The sequence below is a fragment of the Caloenas nicobarica genome, chromosome 17, assembly GCF_036013445.1.
Source record: "Caloenas nicobarica isolate bCalNic1 chromosome 17, bCalNic1.hap1, whole genome shotgun sequence".
Taxonomy (NCBI): domain Eukaryota; kingdom Metazoa; phylum Chordata; class Aves; order Columbiformes; family Columbidae; genus Caloenas; species Caloenas nicobarica.
The window spans coordinates 2982628-3002250 of NC_088261.1; the positions used below are offsets into that span (position 1 = coordinate 2982628).

Genomic DNA, 19623 nt, shown 5'->3' on the forward strand with positions numbered 1-19623 from the left:
AGGAGAAATGAGCGGGGCTGTGGCGGCCTCCTCCGGCAAGAGGCAGGAGAACAGGCTCCCAGTTGACATTCTGGTTTTGTGAAGGTTTGCTGGCTTTTGTTTCCTACATTTTTTCAGCCGGGGAAACGATCTGTCCTCCACACATGCAGGAAATTCCAGGGACAAACCAGGATTTCAACCAGCACCAGTGATCTCACTCATCAATGTGGAAAAGTATATCCTGAAAAATATATGAAAATAGCTGCACCTCGAGCCTTCTTACTTTGGAGCAAGAGTGTTAAGTTCTTCCAAATATTCTTAGTCCAAATATTCTGAGTACCAAGTACTAATACTGCAGATTTACATGTTGCACAACCTGAAGTGATCACAGACAAATACTTCGCATGCTAAAAGGCAACTGAATATTCATTAATGCTTCCCAATTCCCTATTGTGGTTTACTAACCTTTTAGAACGTGTAGTAAGAAATAAAATACTGCCTGGAGCAATCTGGGAAATCCTCTCATCGGCCTGCCAAAATCCTTGAAAAGTTACTAAATAATGTTACATACAAAGCCTTGCTTCACCTCTCTTGGCTAATATGAAGCCCCAAGGCTTTAAAATTACACTTGACCTTAAAACCTAGTATTCAATGTAATTTAATGGCAACCCTGGCTGGAAATTTACCTCTAGGACTAGAGGAAACGTTAACCTGCTTATCATGAGGCAAAGAACGTAGGTATCAGAGCGCCGTATTTTTATCAAACCATCGCACAACATGGGACAACACATCACTGTACAGAAACTTGTGAAAGGTGGAGATTGTCAATATGAACATACGCACAGCATGGGTGGTTTGCTGTCCCCAGGTCAGACGCAGATACCTGCGGACTGTCAAAGACAATGTTTCCCACGCTATAAATATAATCATCTCAGAAATCACATTTTTAGGCAAAAAGGTCACAATAAGGATTTAGTTTTAGATCTTTTATGAGCAAAGATGTTTTAATGTGTCACATTTCAAGAGCGTGAATCTTTCTTTACAAGAAAAAAAATCACTTCGTAGATTTGGAGCCAGAGAGGTCCACAAGACTTTCTGCAAATTAAAAGCGCATGAAATACATGCATCATCCTTCATACCTAAAATATTTTGCAACAGGATTGAGAACACAGTAAGTGTTAAACAATATACAGAGTTAAAAGTACCTGAAAATAATCTCTCCTTGGAGAGAGATTAACTGAACATCCTCCTAGACAGCTGTGCAAGTTCTCAACAAATGCTTTTTTGTACAAGTGGTTTAAAAATCACACAGCAAGTTCTGGAATATTCAAAACAATGATTTGATAGAACAAACATTCTACAGTTATCTCAATTCCATATTACTTTGTTACAAACAGTTATCATGGCCTACGCCCTGTGCGTTGGTGCTCAGATCATGGCCTCATCCATGCAACATGATCTGTCTCAAGAGACTTCGGCTCTTGTACTAAAGCCCAAATCCATGACTGAATCAATTCAGCAGCTTTTCTGGCACCGAACTCCTCCCTTCCATGTAACTTGACTCATTGCAATTTCGGATATTAAGTAGCAGACTTATCAAAGAGAGGTCATGTATAAATAGCACAGTCAAAAGCTACATCAGATGTTGGAAGACTAGTGGTTAAAAAACGTGTTGAGCATCTTTGAAGGGAGAAGTTTCCAACACCACCGCTAAAGAGGAAAAAGATTTAAAACGAAATTAAAATTAAGTTTGTCATTTCAATAACTGTGTTTTGTCATTCAATATAGAATAAAGCAGAATAATTTATGTAGTGATAAGGGAAACCTGAGAAAGAAACTAAGTCATCACCTGTCCCTGGAGAGATCAACTCCAGAAATAAAGACCGGTATTTTAAAACTTAGCTTTTCTTACCTAAAAAAAGTTTTAACAGGTAAGTGTTCTCTAAAACCACGATTGTACTTGCATCTTAACAAAGGTGGGCAAATTGGAAACGTGATAGCAATAAAATTGAGTTGAAGGAAGCCACTCTGTAAAAGCTACCTGGAGCTACACACTGCCTCATAAACCAAATTAAGACAGAAAGGGTGGAAGTTTTTCATTTACCTAATGAGCTGCATATGAGCCCATTCTATAACTATTCTGTGACTACTAGAAAGCAGGCAGAATTATGACAACCGATTATTAGCAGTTATCTGAGCAGACATAACTGGTCCGAAAGGGAAAGAAGCTCAGTACACAATAAGCAATTTCATTCTTTTTCCTATGAACAGTTAGGAAGTTACATTTTCCTCTCTTCCATTCAATGAACAGCAAACCTGATGAAATTAAGAGGAAATTGAATCTACAGCCATCTTAACCAGGCAAATATTTAGGACACCATTAACTCATTTGCCACCATCATCACATGGCCACTTAAATCATTAAATGAAGTAGTTTCTTCTACTTCATCCATGTAGAAATGTTCCTCAGGAAGGAATTATAATGCAGAAACAAACATCATCCATCCAGATGGACTGGATGTCCTAACACTGACAGACATTGTGAAACAGCAAAGATGCTCCAGGATTCAAAGTACAGCACAGCAGCCAGCGGAGGGAAATGAGCCCTTCCAAATCTGACCTGGCAAGGGAAAAAAAACTACTTTAAAAGTTTTTACAGCAGTGAGTATACCTTGCAGTAAATATACTCTTGCATCTGGGTACTATATTTATTATTAAGATCCATAATTTTCCCATAAAGTTCCTTAAAAAAGTAGATATTATCACTAAACAAGTTTTGTTCCAGCAGTATCTGATGATAAAATGACTGAGCTGTATACATGACACTGTGTGTAATTAAGCTACAGTAGTTAAATCCCTTCTGAAAACCTCTACTACCATCCTGACAACACCAAAACACGCAGGCCTTGCAGGCTCAAATCTGTTTGACACACACAGAACACCTGTTCATGATGACAGAACAGCACAGAAGCTTCTAGAAGTACCTTCCTATCTAACCCCATTCCACCACACCTGGGATTTCCTGGCTTTTGCCAATAAAGTTAAGTTTATACACATGGACATGGAAGTAATGACTATTTAATGTACTTCTGTGGAGAGAAAAAGCCTAAAATTTACACACATTATAGACTGACACTTGATCCTTTTATATGTGCATATAAATTCGCTTTTGAGTGAATTTGTTTAACAGAAACATTTTAATTTGTTCCTGTAACTCCTGACCAAACTTAGTCTTCCTTGGTCCCTCACCCTAAAACCAACTTCCCATTCATCAAGCTGACAGATGTCAGAACTACAAACGTGCAAAAGCCTTCTAGAACACCGGCTTCCTTTGTGAAGAAACTATTTCAAAGTAAGTGTAATCTATAATAAGTGCAATCTTCCCTTCTGGAAGCCTGACAGGCAGGTCAGAGCCAGGGGCAAACCCAGATCCTTGCAGCGGAACTCAGCGGCAACCCCAAAACCTGGCTTAAATACACTATTTAGACCTTGACCAACAAGTCACAGTATTTCCATCACATCAGAAAGGAGTCTAAATACGGTTGCAACTCAAGCTCAACATTCTTATCAGTAAGAATAATGGAGTAAATCTCTACTGACCAAATGAGTTAATTTTGGTTAAAAAGTGATCACCTTTACTGCCTACACTCACAGAACTATCTGGCTAGCCAGATTCTGTTTTCTACTTCTGTGTGTTGTTTTTCTTTTTTGCCCTACAACTTGTCTGAAAACTAAAAGCAACACAAGAAGTGTGTACACACAGGCTACAGTTTCAGAAATTATTTGGCTTCTGCTCCCTACGATATAACTGGAATAACTGACTTGTCTTGACATCTGCTTAGGAACACTTGTGACAGGTAAAATAATGCTGAGTATCTACAGGTACCCTAGCCAGCAACGTCCATTCTAGTCTTCACTATTTGTGAAGTGTGCCGGTGCTAAATGACCTATTTACAAATGTAAACTATGTAATTAAAGTTTTAAAATAAATAGACAACCTTTACATTAGGTAGCAACTTGACAACAAGGTAACAGATCATCCAATTATGTCTTTCAAACAAAATGATCTGTGTATCCTGCTCAATTTTTTTTTTTTAAAGAAGAAAATCCTTGGCTCACAATCTATTCTGCAAGAACTTCCTTTGTTTTCTTCCTTTATGCTGGATAATTGTGTAAAAACTCCTTAAGTTTAGTTGGATAGTCTGTCATCACTCCAGTTGCTCCCAGATCAAACGCCCTCTTGTATTCTTGTTCTTCATTCAGTACCCAAATATAGACCTGTGAGATAGGACAGAAAGACAAGTTATTACAGGAAATACTCAAATCTTTAAAAAGGTGACTTTTGACCTAAATTGTTTCATGTGATAGAGATGATGCTGCATATATTGAAAATGATTACACCATGATGCCCAAGACATGCACACAAACATATCCAACTTCTTCCCCCTCGCCTCCTTCAAGGTGGCATTTTCTAGTGGTGACTCCGACCCCATTTCGTTACCTGAGACTTCAGATATTTCCAAAAGTCAAAATATTATTTTGTGAAAAGCCCCAAACAGGTAAGCAGTTCGACAGATTTTGTAGCTTAAGTGTGAAATAGGAAAAACAATTAATCTGAAAGAGATTTTAAAAGTTTTTTTCCAAGCATACAGTTCTTCCTTTGCAACTACACAACTGCAAAAATAATGGCATAAGCTACTGCTCAGGAACCAAAAAGAAACTTACAGTCTCAGGAACGCAACAAAACATGTTGGGGAGAACACAAATGCATCATAAGGCTGTACCTGCCTGGCTCAAATTCTCACTAGGTTAAAAGCGCATTTCCTTTAGCTTTGCCACACCGTACCTGAATGCCCCGAGCAGTGAGGTGGTCAAAAAGTGCTTTTCGCATTAGCAATCTGCAGAAAGTAGAAAGACATTATTTAAGAACTTGAAGTATATATGAAATTTTCAATGTCTGTTGATGTTCTGTAATAAATTTTCCACAGAGCATTTAGATTCAATATTTTCCACAATAAAGTGATCAGAAACCTAATTATAGTTCAAGCAACTCAAGACTGGTTAACACAGATACCCAAAAATTTGCATTAGCTACAGATATTTGTATCAACTCTTCTGATGATCAAATCTGGCAGACGACTCCTCCATGGTACAGGTACCCTGTACCACGTCTAATGAATCAATCCCTTCGCTTTCAGAACAGATTTCATCGTTTGCACCAAAATACATCAAAATTCTACTGGCCACTCAAGAAATCAAACTCGCAGATGTCAGAGACAGAGGCAAGAGCCACAAGATTTACTGTAATCATGTTCAACCTCTGAAAGCGCATGACTAATTTTCCTCTAAAGCACAGATATTCTATAAATGCAAAGTGTTCCATGCAAGCCAAACGCTCTCTCCTCTGACATTATCAAAGTCACAATTCCATGAAATGTGAAAGCCACATTCTGAATCTACTTGCATGCTAATTAGTTCAACACACTTAATGACAGAAACTAAATAGACTAAATTGACATAATGCCCACATTACTGCACCTCAGCACGTTTCAGTGCATACAGGAAGACCTACATACGATTTGAGTGTGATTTATGCTGCACTGACAAGAACGCTAGAAGAAACTGAAAAAAATTACAACATGATAAGTAGCTATAGCAATAGCTATTCTGAGTTGCTTGAGCCAACTGTTAATATATAGGCAAAATGTAAGTAAAAATGTAATAAGATTAAAATCTTACGTGTCAGCTAGCCAGATTATAAATTTCTGGCTTCTTGTCATCTTCTCTGGTTCTTTCAGCCTGTTGAAGAAAAAAAAGCAAAAAATTACCAGAGCATAGATTAAAGCACTACTTGAGATGTTCCTGCAAAAGGAAAGTGAAGAATTAATCATGCAGTCTCTCAAATTAGAGCAGTAATTTCACTAAGACGGTGACTTAGAATTGGGTTACACAAGGGAAACGTGCTCCATTTCAGAGATGGAGCAGAGATGGGTATGCAGCAGCATTTTGAGTAAAGTACGAGAAACACAGAGCACATAAAATCTCATACCCACCCTATTACTGACTTGCCTCTTGGCCTTAATCAGACTAATTTCTTGAGAAAGAGGGAGAAAAGTGCAAGAGTCAGTTATTCGTACAGCACTGCCATATACGTGTATGGCATCAGCATGAGCTGTGTTGTACAGGCAGCTGCGTTGTACAGGCAGCTGCAGGAAGGCGATATTTACAGGAGATGCTGTAAACAGGAAACTTTGGTGTACAAAGGCACCCCACACTTACAACTGAGTAACTCGCAGCTGGCTAGAGACAGGTTAAACACAGAGGAGCCGAAGGTTTGCACAGCTTTCTCTTAGGGGTATATATAAACGTGCCTAAACTAACAAAACAGTCTCCTTGGCCCAAGGGTACTGACTAAACCAATGCTCAAGCTGCCATTATCATTCGCTTGCTTCGCTGTCATTTCAGTGCAGCACCCACTGACCGACTCTCACTCACTTGAGGATGATTGAAGGCATGGGGATTTCCAAGAATTCTTCCTTGAAAGGAATGAAGGGCAGCAGACCAGTATAGAACAGGCCAAGAAGCAGGAGGACACGTTGCACGCAGAAGATGATGGGAATGTCAGCGTTCTGCAAGAACCAGAAAAGAAAGATTCCAAATTATCTTGGGAGACTGTTGAGTCTGTTGCAATTAAATTTACTCATCGTGTTTAAAGTTTAGCACTTGCACCCAAAGATCAGGCTGCCAACTGTTTATGATACGCCTGCCACTGATTTGACATTATTCTTTCTGGTTGCTTGTAACCCAAGTGAAAGTTTTAAACGATTTGAAGGGTCAGTGGGGTAAAGTTCCACTGGTCACAGTACTGCTTTTGTTACCTGCCTTCAGCATCTTTCCAGACTGCACAACACTAGGCAGCATTTTCTCTTAGACTAGTATTACTGCAAAGAGCAAACTGTGCTTTAGCACAGGACTTGTTACAGTTTGATATGACGCCAGCTCCACATTTTTAAAGATGCTGGTCTACAAACCAAAATATTTGGAAATTGATGCTATGAAAATGAACAAATATAAGTGCTGTTCAGGTAGGAAACGGTGTGTTGTCATGCACAGATAAATCGGAATATCCGTACTCTCAAGTAGTTCACAGTTGCACTCAGGTGTGTAACTCCCTCAGAATAAGCACGATTTTAATTTTAATTTTAAAATCATAACACCCTATATTTTACAGAACAAGAATAAAACATGATTAAGCTTAACTCCTCAAGCATTTTATTGCAGAGTGTAAGGGTGTTAACTGTGCCTGACCTATTGTAATAGTGTAGTAAGCAGAATATAATCTAAGTGCAAAATTTCTCTTTGCACTTACAAGCGTGGTGTAACTGGCTAGATCTTGATTTACAGGGTGCTTTTCTGTATGTTTTGTGACCACACAGTAACAAGCAGACAAGAAGTTTAGCTGGACCCATTCTTACCTCCTTGAAACACTTTGATACCACCTCGTAACTGGCATTCCCCCACACCGTCAAATGCTCTCGCTTATACTGACTCACCAGCTCTGAAACCTGCAATATGAAAAAAACCCCCAGAAGCCTAACATGCATTCATTGAAAATTACATGCAGAATTATTTCACAGAAACTCTACTTGCTACTTTTCAACTACATAAATCATTAAACAACATATAGTTCTTCTATATTCCCTCCCACCTTAAGATGATCATGCCGATTTGACTGGGAAGAAACAGGTGTTCAGGTCAACAGATAAAGGGAAAAACCATTATACCTACAAAAAAAACCCTAAATAATTTAAGAAAGCTATGTGGGGAAACAGTATCTGCTGGAAAGCAGATTTCCTTCGCTGTGACAAACAATTATCTTTGCACTGACATCATGTTTTATGCTGCTTTGGTAGGCAAACCTTCACATGAAATACAAAACAAACACGTCTCTAGCACCGTAGCATCGGTTTCACGCCAAGATAAAGGGTCAGTAAAGAGCTGCTTGTGAATATCTTGCACTATCACTTCTCTGGCTTCTGTATTAACCTCAGCCATGGAGCAAGATCTAATGTGAAGGGTGAAGCAGTCCAAAAACACAAATTTTAGTGTCACAGACCACTGGAAACTCCAAGAAACTTTTGGAATTTCAACATCATTACATGACATTTGGTCTCAGTTCAGTTTAGATTTTCATGTACCTTTTTGATCAACACGTTGTTGTTCACTTTGATGTCAATGTTGACGGGAGTTTGTGGGAATGCCTCAAACACCTCTTTCAGGAGCGGAATCCGGTTGTCTTTTCCCTCACTCTGAGATTCTGGGGAAAAAAAGAACATTGACACTGCTGTGACCATTTCTAATACACTGCAGACAAAAGCTGAGACGTCACAGAACTTGTTATCTTAAAATTAAAAATAATATATAGTTCCTAGAATTAGCAAATTTAACTAAAAAAAAAAAAAAACCCAACAAACCTGCTTCACTCTGATAGTTGCAACTAATTACAACAAGCTCACTTCCATAATGAAAACGGCCTGAGCGTATTGTGCGTTTAGCTTTGAACTTCATAAATTCAGATGTTATGTAGCAACAGGAGGAGTGCGGACATCGTTAAAATCCTGAAGTACTAATAAACATGGGCTCAGTTACCACATACCAAATGCAATGAGACTAATATGAAACAAGACCAAATGAGAAAAACTTTTCCTTCTAGGAAAATTTACTGGAGAAGCATAATGAGTAAAGGGAACAGAAGGCAAAGACACCAAATTTTGTTGGCTGAAACTGCTTGTGGGTCTGAGGAATTAACTTGGTTTAAGTCTGTATGCTTCATTCAAATCACAGTCCCACAATCTTAAACTTAGTCACTGCCAACTGGCCTGAAAAAAAAATTGGTTTCTAAAGCTAGGATTATATTTTCCTTTTAAAGCTTCTCTTATCAAGATACTGATATAAGCAAATCCACTTTTCTACTCCTTTTACCAAAATAAGAAATTGCCACACTACAATAATGAAAAATTAATTACTGTAAATTCAAAGAGCAAAAGACAAAAAACTTACCTTTCTGAAATGTGACCTCCAGCTTGCAGAGATATGGTGGAAGCTCCTTAAAAATAAAGGGAAATGGAACGTTACTTCAAATGCAGGGAGATAATAATGACTTTTCTCAAAAATGACCAAAAATTGTAATTCATAAGCCATGTAAGTTAGCTTTAAATACAAAAATCATATATTTTAAACATTTTCTTGCCTAAAAAGTGATTTCGAAGCACTTTGTTCATTTTTACCTGAACTATTTGGCATTCTTAGACTTGTGTTACCTGTAGCTGAATAAAGCAAAACGCTTCCAGATGCCTGTCCGAAAATTCTGAGAATTTCACTTAAATTATCAGATGGGAAGCCAGTTCTGTAAAACAGGCTTTTAAAGCTGTCTGTGCGGGTGGGATCCATCTCCTGGTTTTCCCATCATTAGCTGGGAACCTGTTGCCTGAGCTTCCTTTGCCATCAGTGTGGCAACACAGGCCCACCCCAGAGAGCTGCTCATCCAACCTGCTATCGGACGGAGTTCATCATCCTCTGGAAACGTCCTGGTTTTTCTCCCTTCACTATAATTTTTTTTAAATCAGACAAGATGAATCCTCTCCTTAGATTTGGGACACCAGACACATACACACAACCTTCCTGCCCACCCCAGCCACTCTACCAATTCGTTTTTAAACATCATACAACGGCACTAACATTGTTTCTTCAACTTACAGAGTATTTGAGGTCAGATATGTTGACATCAACTCCTGTCGATCTCTTCAGGTTCTCATCGTGGGACACAACCACTTGCTCGTCTTTTGTCAGGTGACAATCCAGCTCCAGCATGTCTGTCCCTATATTCACTGCACTGGAAGCAAAGAATTCTGCCCTGAACCAGACATGTATTTTGCACAGGTCCAAACCTAACGCATACATGTAATTTAATTAAACTAATCCCACTGGAGGTACCGTAGATGCTTTATGATGCAATGAAACCTCACAATCTTGCTGCAAAACAAGAAGCGAATAACTCCGCTGCAGTGGGAAAGCTGATGCAAGAATAAACGTATCATGAATCAGAGCTGGGATTTGAGCTCGGGATTTTCATTGAAACGAAGCAGCGCACCTGTCGATTGCAGCCTGCTGCCAATGTGTCGAGAAACCTGGAGAATTGTTTCAGAATTTTCAGTGTGATGTTTCTCAGTATCAGCACGTTTACCACTGGAAGAAGTGAGCTCTTTTTTAAAAAGTAATCAATTTTGTGGTAAGCATAAGCAACAAATGGCAGGGATGTGAAAGCTTTTTTTTTTTTTTCTGGATTTAAGTTAATCGGGAATGGATGGATCAGGAAATTAGCAATGGGGGTTTCAGGCTTTTGGCGAGCAAAACTACATAAAAAAATATACATTATTTAAAAAGTTTTAAGTTTAAAAAAAAACCCCAAACAAAACCATACGACACTGAAAGACCGAGTTATTTTTTCCAAAGGAAAAATAGCTATTCCTGTTCCAATCCACTACTTCGGTAAGTTCTAATCCAATCCCAAATCCACTCAATAGAAGCTTAGCTCATAGAAGGAGTAAAAGAAAGCAGAAGTAGTAATAATAGTAATGAAAAATAAGTGCAAGAAACTGCACACCAGAACAGAAATACAAAGCTTCACTCCAACAAGAAGTGAATTGCTCATTTCATTAGAAGAGATCCATGGAAGGTTTCATTCTAGCAGACAGCAAGAAGTCCCAGCCTGAACCCCGACCTCTTCCTTCAAAACATCGGGATGTTCTTTTTATCCCCTGATGAACAAACCTGGAATGTCTGTGAGCTCAGTCTATACCAGAGCCAAAGCTTTGCAACTTCAGTAACAGGCTTTCCCTTCAGAAAAGGGCTTTATTAAGTACAGACATGCCATAACGTTCACAAATGCAATAACAAAACAAAAATCCCCAACCTAGAACATACTCTCACAAGTGTTTAACACAATTTCTGGTCCAGCTGGGATAATGATCAAGAAGGGGGTTGTCAAATTAAAACCAATTTGTTAACTGTTTTCCAGTGCCGCTAATTAAGAATTAGGAGCGGAACAAAATCCTATTACACATGGAAGACACACAGCCCCTTCTGTGTAATTTTTCCTCCTGAGGAAAAGCATCTTCAAATATGCTGCAGGGGATTTGCCAAATTCGTAGATGCTCCCATCTAGCACCACGTATTATAATTTAACCAGCAGAATTCATTAGAAATATTACTGCTCAAGAAAATCAGGACTGATGCTGCATGGAAAAACAAGAACAACAACTTGCCTTGTTAACAAATTTGAGAATTTGCCAGGCTCTTACTAGCAGCTTGCTGCTAAATAAGCTTCCGTAAAGTGCTGATTTTTTTTCAGCTGGAAATCAGTTTGTCCTGCAGCTCCGCAATAGCACATCAAATGGCCACTGCTCCGGATTCAGACTCCAGACTCGGAGGAACGTGTAGGATTCAGATCCAACTGCCCCACAACTCCAGCTGTGAAGCAGACTCACAGCTGCACACTCAGACGACTGAGCTCTTTGCTCCTGCTCAACTGTTTTCAAGTAAAAGGGCATGCCAGGAAATACGTAGAGAAGAGCCTTACCTTGGAAACTAATTTCTTTAGGCAAGATGTAATGTAGCCCAATGTAGCAAGTTTGTAAATACTAAGTTGACTATGTAATTGTATTGCTGTAACTACAGTGTTTAAAGCTTCCTCCCTAAACCAAGTATGTTCATAAGAGAGAACGAAATACAATAAGAAAATGTCTGGAGAGTTTTCTTAGCAGCTTCTCGTCACAACACTCCTAAAGTACATGGCTGTATTAAGGGCAATTAAACTCATAATTAAATTCTTATGACATCTTTTATGCCAGATCCCCAAATACTTTAAAATACAGCAAGTTTCTCTTTTAGCTTAAAATCAATTATCTTAAAATCTAAAACCACCACAGAAGCATTTAAATACAGTATAACTTGATTACAGCCTAAAACGATCTATTAGGCATTTTACAATGCAAACCAAAAAATACTGTCTTTGGTATAAAAAGCTTGCAATTGCTTTCCAGAATATTTGTAAGTTAAGCTAGTATAGAACTTGAAATTACTAATAAGGCCTTCCCCCTCCCCTACACTTTGTTTGTGTATTACTAGAACAATTCCTTCATTATCATGCAACAGTGTTAAATATTCTCCAATCACTGCTAAAAGTGTAAGGAGCATAAATAAAACTATTTTCTTGTCAATACTTGGGTTACTGTCAACAAAGCAAAACCAAGGAGGTAAGTCTGTATTATCATAAAACATTCTTTGTCTCCTAGCCCAGCCCTTTCTCTAAGTACTGCAGCTTAGTACAGAATGAAATAAAAGCAGGTTATGGTAAAACTTTCTTTGTAGGAGCCCTCTACATATAAAGCCACTATGATACTAAATTAAAATTAAGAAATGGTTAAAAAAGAAGCGGTGCTTTCCAGAAAGTGTGGTAGCAGACTTGGAAAAAGGCAGGCCAGCAGGAAAAAAAAACCAACACACAAAACACACCAAACTATGCTAAGCTTCCATGGAGATAGAAAATACTGCAGTGCTTTGAACAGCGCCGTTTGGTTGGAAAGCTGGCACTGCTCAGCCTGCAAGGAAATGTGCAAACTGATGAGGCTGCTTAGCGCAAAGCAAATTAAAAACCCCAACGAAACAAAGAGAAGCCTCCGTAATTTGGTCACTGCTTATCGGCAGCTGGAGTTTCAGATATGCTGCTTTTTCAAATGCCTTTGAGAACGGCGTTAGAATTCACCGCTAAAAGCCGGAGGCTTAAAAGGCTTTCCAGTACCAACTCAATTTTAAACCCCTAGATAAGAGGCTTTCACGCATTGTGCAAACGAAGTATGTGTATGAAGGGAAAAAACATAACACAAACGTTTTTAATAGCTTTACAGATGGTGTATTAGAAGTCAGTTAACATTAGGATTTCAGTCACAATTATTCAAGGACAAATTATTAACCTTCTGTGTAGAGGAGGGGACTGAACACCCTGAAACTGTGGAATATCTAAGAGAATTGTTTACAGACATAATAGCCGTCAACAGACCCAGACTCCCTGAAATCCAGCCTGGTGTGCTAATCACCGTATTGGTACAGGCTGCGATCTGAAATACTTTTTGAGAAACATCAATGTATCCAGAAAAAAACCGCTATATGATATTAGTTACGAGAAAGAGCTTCATAATGATAAACAAATTAATGGAAGTAATCACCATTAAACATGGAAGCAGTATTGTTCCATTTTTTTTAGCTAGCACAAGAGGAATCAGGCCTCAGGAGTTTTATTTCCAATTGCTGGTCTCCTACGTTACCGTGTACAAATCGCGGTTTGTGGTATTCTGATTCTCCTGTGTTTAAACTGGAGCGATGTTTAGCAATCCACAGAAGTCATCCCAAGGAGAGATGCCTTCCAGAAACAGGACGCTGTACTCCAAACAACTGACGGAATTCCTGTCTGTCTCCGTTGTTCCACCCACCAAAGACAAGGAGAACACCCCTGCTTTAGGCATTATCAGTTCTGTTTGTACTCACTGGTGAAAGGCTGCCATCGTGTTCTCCAGGTTCTCTCCAGCACCTAGAAAAACAACAAAAACTAAAACGTGTACAAAATCCTTTCCTCCCCCTTAATCCCCATGGAAACAAACAAAAAAAATGGATTAAAAAATTTACATATTTTGAGGAAATATTTGGATGAATGAGTATGAAGGTAGAGTCAGAAATCCCTGTTGCCGCTAACCTACCGGGGAGACTCAAGAGACAGGACTTTCTCAAGATAAAACAATTTAAAAAAAAAAAAAAAAGACGACTTATCTTGGATTTGTATAATGCTTTGAATACACAAACCAAAGTCTTTATTTTACCAGAGGGTGGGTGCCCTGTTTTGCCTTAAAGGTGTTATATTTGGCTATGACAATATGATCCACGGGCACAGGAACAGTATATACAAATGTCTACTTCAGAGATAGAGCAGTAATACCAGTAAAGTTGGCAAGAAAAAAAAAAACCAGCAACAACAAAACACAATTTAAAAAAAAATTGCCCGAGACTCTAAAGCTGACATTCCCTAAACACATAACCCAGTTGGCGCTCAAAGAGGTGACAACCTCTTTTTCCAGTGCAAGGATACTCCCTGAAACAGCACAAATCTGTCAATAAAGGTTTATGCCGCTCGCAGAAGGAGTTCTCATCCACAAGGAATGAGACACATCAACTCCAGTTAGGAAATGAAAAGACAAGCCAATTAAATTTTCTCTCGGGCAAGAGTAAACTCCGAAACTCTTAAGCCATCATCCTCTGCACAAAAATCAGCCTGGTTCGGAATCAGAAAAGGTTGTGCCATCTCCCTCCCTCGGAAAAGAGGCAATATTAGATAATGAAAACCAAAACAACTTCAGGAAGACACACATACTGACGAGGATATCTATGCAAATTTTAACTGCTCTTTGACAGTGATGAATGACAGACTTTGTAAACAACAATTATAAAAGCTTCAATTAAGGCCTTGCCTATTAACACCACCTTACCAGTACATACTTATCCAAGTCTCTGTTTAATTACTTAATTAAAGCAATGCAATTATATGCACGCACAAGTCGCAATTTATAATTGTTGTTATCAGGTTAACTTGCATTGGTAAGTTTACAGAACAAAAGACTTAACTGACTTAGAATGATAATGACAAAATCTGTGTGGTTTAAGGTAAACCAACACAGCGAGTCCACAGCAGCTCCTGTGATTAGACATTCACCAATATTTTATGGAATTTGATGGCAGAACTAAAAATAGGCTGAATGTCAAAAGTAACTGAGGAATAGAGGAGAGCATAAGAATCTCATTAAAGACTTCCGATGATTGCTTAACAGGTGGGAAAAACCTTCACAGGACCTGGATGACTTAGTTATAAATTAACTGCAATCAAAATTGAGGGTTTAGATAACTTATCAGTTGTGACAATACAGCCCAAACATCCTGAATGATAAGGAAGTGGGGGGGAAAATAACCTGAGTCAGTCTTCAACATGTGAACAAAACAACAGTATCCTAACATTCCTGGGCAGATATTTCCAAAATTAAAACTACAAGTCACATGTCAGAGAGGTAGGTATGGCAAAGTCAAACCAGCAGGTAATAAAATGCCTGACTCGTAGTGTTTTGGGGAAATGAGGAAAAAAAAAATTGAGAGATCAGCTGAAACAGGAATTCTAAATCAGCAACGTGGCTTTCACAAACCACGCTCAGGAAAGGGAACTACGATAAGCAAGCAATTCGATGTACTAACTCATTTTCCCTCCTTAAAAATGAAAAGGTTGAGCTGACTGAAGGGTTTCTGACATTTTAAGCAAATGCACCTACAGATTCATTTATTGTCCATTTGTGTTGTGAACTACACGTGTTTCCCGTGCAGAAATTGCCTTCCCCGGCACACTTCAGCATCCTGGGAGCCAGAATTATTATGATCGCACACCCTGACTTTGAAAGCCCCACCACGGGACAAGCGGGAGTCAACGTCAAGCACTGGCTCAAGGAGATGACCCTTAGAAGTTGCTGTTTTGGGCTTTTCCCCTGATATAGGCCAAGAAGTGTGTTAGGACGAACGTTGCCAGCAGGTGAAGGGAGGTGATCGTTCCCCTTTACTCAGCACAGGTGAGGCCACACCTGGAGAGCCACGTCCAGCTCTGGGCTCCAAAGTACAAGACAGACATGGATCTGCTGGAACGAGTCCAGAAAAGGGCTGTGAACATGAAGGGATGAGAGATTCTTGTATACAATGAGAAGCTGAGGGTGTTGGAATTGTTTAGACTGGAGAAGCTCAGGATAATCTTACCAACATGTATAAATAACAGATCAGAGGGAATAAAGAAGACTGAGTGAGATTCTTCTCGGTGTCCAGGGAAAAGAGGCAACAGGAACAAATTGAAATACAGGAAATTCAGTTTATAACATAAAAAAAAAACCCCTTTTTTTATTGTAAGAGTGATCAAACTGTGGAACAGGCTGCCTGGAGAGGCTGTGGAGCCTCCATCCTTGGATGTATTCAAAACCTAACTGGACAACCTGCCCTAGTTGCCCCTGCTCTGGTCAGATGAGATGATCTCCAGAGGTCCCTTCCAATCTCAACTATTCTGTGATTCTGTAAAAAAATCACCATGCTACCCCGTCTCAAAGACAGTGCAATCCAGTCCATGCAGCTGGCAGTGACAAAGGACTCTAAGACAGAATATCAAAGCTTAATTATTGATCTCGGAAAGGATCAACTTTAAAATTATACAGAAGTGAAGAAATAATTCAGGGATGCTTCCAGTGACAAGCTATAAAGTGATAAGAAAATTATTGCATGAAGAAGCAACAGAATTAAAAAACTCCACACACAAGGCTTCATCTCAGAGAGGAAAAAGCTAAACAAGTGTTATCTTGATCACTAAAGTCAATAGGAGTAATGCAACAGGAAACCTGACCCTGCGTCTAAAGCTACGGCATGACTAAAGCCTGATGAGAACTTAAGTCCCCTAGGAATTTAATTTACAAGGTAAACACTGCAGAGAGCAAAGAGTTAAATGATCTTGGGTCTCATAGTACCCGATGAGCAAAAAGCTGCTGAGATGCTAAGGGCTGTACTTGTACCACAGGTGTATTTCACAGTACACGCAGAGCAATTCAAAGACACGTGAACTTTGGCTCTCAACACCTACGGACTGATCCTCCCGTTGAGTCAGGCTTCCTGTTGTTCTCTCGGTGCTTAGCGCAACACCTGCAACCGGGCTCAGGGCTGCGTATCCCAACTATGGCCGTCACACAAGGAAGCGAGAAGAAAAAGATGATTAAGGAGATCACACCAAGTTCCAACAAAGTCACCTGCAAACGTTTAATAGCTTGCAAGTTAACGGACAAACAGGTGACAACCAAAATGTGAATCCTTGTGGCTGATTGAAAACACAAACCTACCAGGAAACAGCTAATGTAGGCATTCCAAACCAAAAGGTGCATTTTATGCTATACTTGAGACTATAAAGAAACCTAATCTGTCATATAAATGAAACGAAAGAAATGCAAGTAATAAAAGTCTACAAGAGAGCAGCTCTAGTTTTTATATTTTAATAACCCAAGGCAGCAGCAGTAGTTAAGGGCCATTGGGTAGAACTACAATCAAACACCGCACAAACTGGCACTAAATACGACATTGAAAACTGTTTAAACTCAGCATCGGACGCATCTCCCACAGAATTTTGGGAAAAAATATTTACTAGAAAACCGACTGTTTTCATGAACTGAAGAAGGCAGCAGGGAAAGCGAAAAATCGATCTTCGCAGAACAGGAAAATGCCATTTGCTGTATTTTTTTCCTCCCAGTGCTTTGGAAAAGGTAGAAGAAACTTTAAAGACATCTTCTAGCTACTTTAGATAGAAGCAACCAGCCCACCCAGGAGGCCTTGGCACAAGGTGCGCGGAGGGGACGAGATTCTCAAAACGGGCTGGGTTTTACCATTAACCGCCTCCAACAGCAAAGGGAGCAAGAAGAGAATCCCAGCAAATCGCATTTCTTCCGCAACCAGAAAGCAAAGCAAATACCCTGTTTCCTCAAACATAAGACAGGGTCTTATATTAATTTTTGCTCCAAAACTTATTACTTTTTTTACATGTATAGCTGCCTGGAAAATATCTGAATTAACTTTTCAAATGAACTGTAACTAGGGCTTATTTTTGGAGTAGGGCTTATACTTCGAGCATCCTAAAAAATCATGCTAGGGCTTATTTTTGGGGAAACAGGGTAAGCAGTTAAGAGGCAAGAAGACTGATCTTTTGTCCCTGACCTAAGCAACAGTCAGTTTTCTCATTCGGAAGAGAAATGCCGCAACTCGGAGTCATTAGGAAGAAAATATAAATGTGTTCGAGAGGAGAAACCCGCGGCAAACGAGCTGATTTCGACTGACGCGTTTTGAGTTCGGCGATTAATTCGGCGTTGAAATCAAGCACCGGTCAGCAGGTGGCACCTAAAATTAGGTTGCGGGAGGAAGGTTTGAAGGGAGCCCGCTGCGAACACCGCGCAGCAGCCCCGCAACGCCCTCCGCACAGCGCTCCGGGGCCGGGGGCGAGCTGAGGGCGCGGGGAAGCGTCCCCCGCGGGGCCCGGGAGCCCCTCAGCGCCCGCAGCCGGGTCGGCCCGCAGCCCCCGGGTCGGCCCGCAGCCCCCGCCCGCCTGAGGGGAGGGAGGGCAGGGCGGGAAGCGGCGGGAACGGCCCGCCCCCCCCAGCCCCTCACTCACCGCCGCGGTGGGAGATGTGGCGGCAGCGGAAGCGCTGCCGCTTGGGCCGGTGGAGCAGCCCCGGACACTTGAGGAGAAAAGCCGAAGTCAGGACGTATCCGCCCAGCGTAGAGAGCAGGTAAAGCGTCGCCGACATCCTGCGCCTCTCGCCGGCTGCCCCCGCTCCTCGCCCGGCCTCTCCCGGCACGTCTCCTCCCACCCCTCGCCCGGCCCCGGCGCTGCGGGAGCCGCTGCGGCCGCGCAGCCGCACCGCCCGCCCCCGGCGGCACCGGCACTGCGCAGGCGCGGCGGGACCCCCGGCCTTTCCCTTCCCTTCCTTTCCCGCCAACGGCCCGGCCGCCGCGCGCCCTCCCCTCAGGGCTCTCAGCCCTCGCACTTGGCAAAGCCGCCACCAAGTGCGAGCCATTTCCGATTACACGCTTTAATTTCACAGAATCTTAGGGACTGGAAGGGACCTCGAAAGCTCGTCCAGTGCAATCCCCCCGCCGCAGCAGGAACACCCAGATGAGGTTACACAGAAGGTGTCCAGGCGGGTTGGAATGTCTGCAGAGGAGACTCCACAGCCCCCCTGGGCAGCCTGGGCCGGGCCCTGACCCCCTCACCATGAAGAAGTTTCTTCTCATATTTACGTGGAACCTCCTGTGTTCCAGCTTGAACCCATTACCCCTTAGTCTTACCGTTGGTTGTCACCGAGAACAGCCTGGCTCCATCCTCCTGACACTCACCCTTTATATATTTATAAACAAAGAGTTCACTCCTCAGTCTCCTCCAAGCTAAAGAGACCCAGCTCCCTCAGCCTTTCCTCATAAGGGAGATTCCCCCATTTCGCTTTCCCCGTAGCACGACCGTTCTCTGTAGTGCTTTTCATTTTATCGATCGCACTCAGGAGTCGCTAAGTGCTTGGTAAACGTGAATTCATTAAGGCGTGCAGGGGGAGACGTTGTCTGTTCACAGACAGGGAGGTGTTTTCCACAGCCAGCTCACCAGGGATGAACGGAAACCAGGTCTCAAATCTGGTCATGCAGTATGATTACTGTATTCTAACAAATCGACAAATTAAATTTTGCATGCGTGCTAAAGACAAATATTCTAGAAATTAAATGAAACTTCAGCATACAGCTAATCTCACTATACTTCTTACCTCAACAAAAAAGTTAGAAGTTGATTTACCATGACTTTCTTGGCACCGACAGCCACGCGTGAAGCTCGCAGGATTTACACTACCCTTCAGTACAAAATGTAGCACATCTTTTGGAAAATATAGTGTAATTACCCAGACTCTTAGTGACCGTACATGTGATTTTGATAATGTGAAG

The 19623-nt window shown here is 41.0% G+C and overlaps 1 protein-coding gene across 2 annotated transcripts; it reads right to left on the reverse strand.

Moving 5' to 3' along the window:
* Nucleotides 1-993: 993 nt before the first annotated feature.
* On the reverse strand, nt 994-18489 carry GDPD1 (glycerophosphodiester phosphodiesterase domain containing 1). 2 transcript variants are annotated; one of them, XM_065647032.1, is made up of 11 exons: nt 18308-18489; nt 13582-13624; nt 9736-9871; nt 9040-9085; nt 8178-8296; nt 7455-7544; nt 6475-6608; nt 5719-5778; nt 4826-4877; nt 4099-4257; nt 994-2599 (listed from the first exon to the last, which is right to left on the reverse strand). In XM_065647032.1, exons 1-10 carry the CDS (start codon nt 18441-18443, stop codon nt 4135-4137), a joined length of 939 nt encoding a protein of 312 aa, XP_065503104.1. In that variant the 5' UTR covers nt 18444-18489; the 3' UTR covers nt 994-2599; nt 4099-4134. The 2 variants fall into 2 exon arrangements, with proteins under 2 accessions (XP_065503104.1, XP_065503103.1); XM_065647031.1 differs by having other exon boundaries at nt 994-4257.
* Between the last annotated feature and the right edge of the window lie 1134 nt (nt 18490-19623).

Coding starts and splice junctions, on each gene's coding strand:
- GDPD1 (XM_065647032.1), bottom strand. CDS start 18,443: ATGTCGGCGACGCTTTACCTGCTCTCTACGCTGGGCGGATACGTCCTG. Junction 6,609..7,454: donor TATCAAAGTGTTTCAAGGAG/GTAAGAATGGGT, acceptor TGGTTCTTGCAG/AACGCTGACATTCCCATCAT. Junction 4,258..4,825: donor TCACTGCTCGGGGCATTCAG/GTACGGTGTGGC, acceptor CCTATCTCACAG/GTCTATATTTGGGTACTGAA.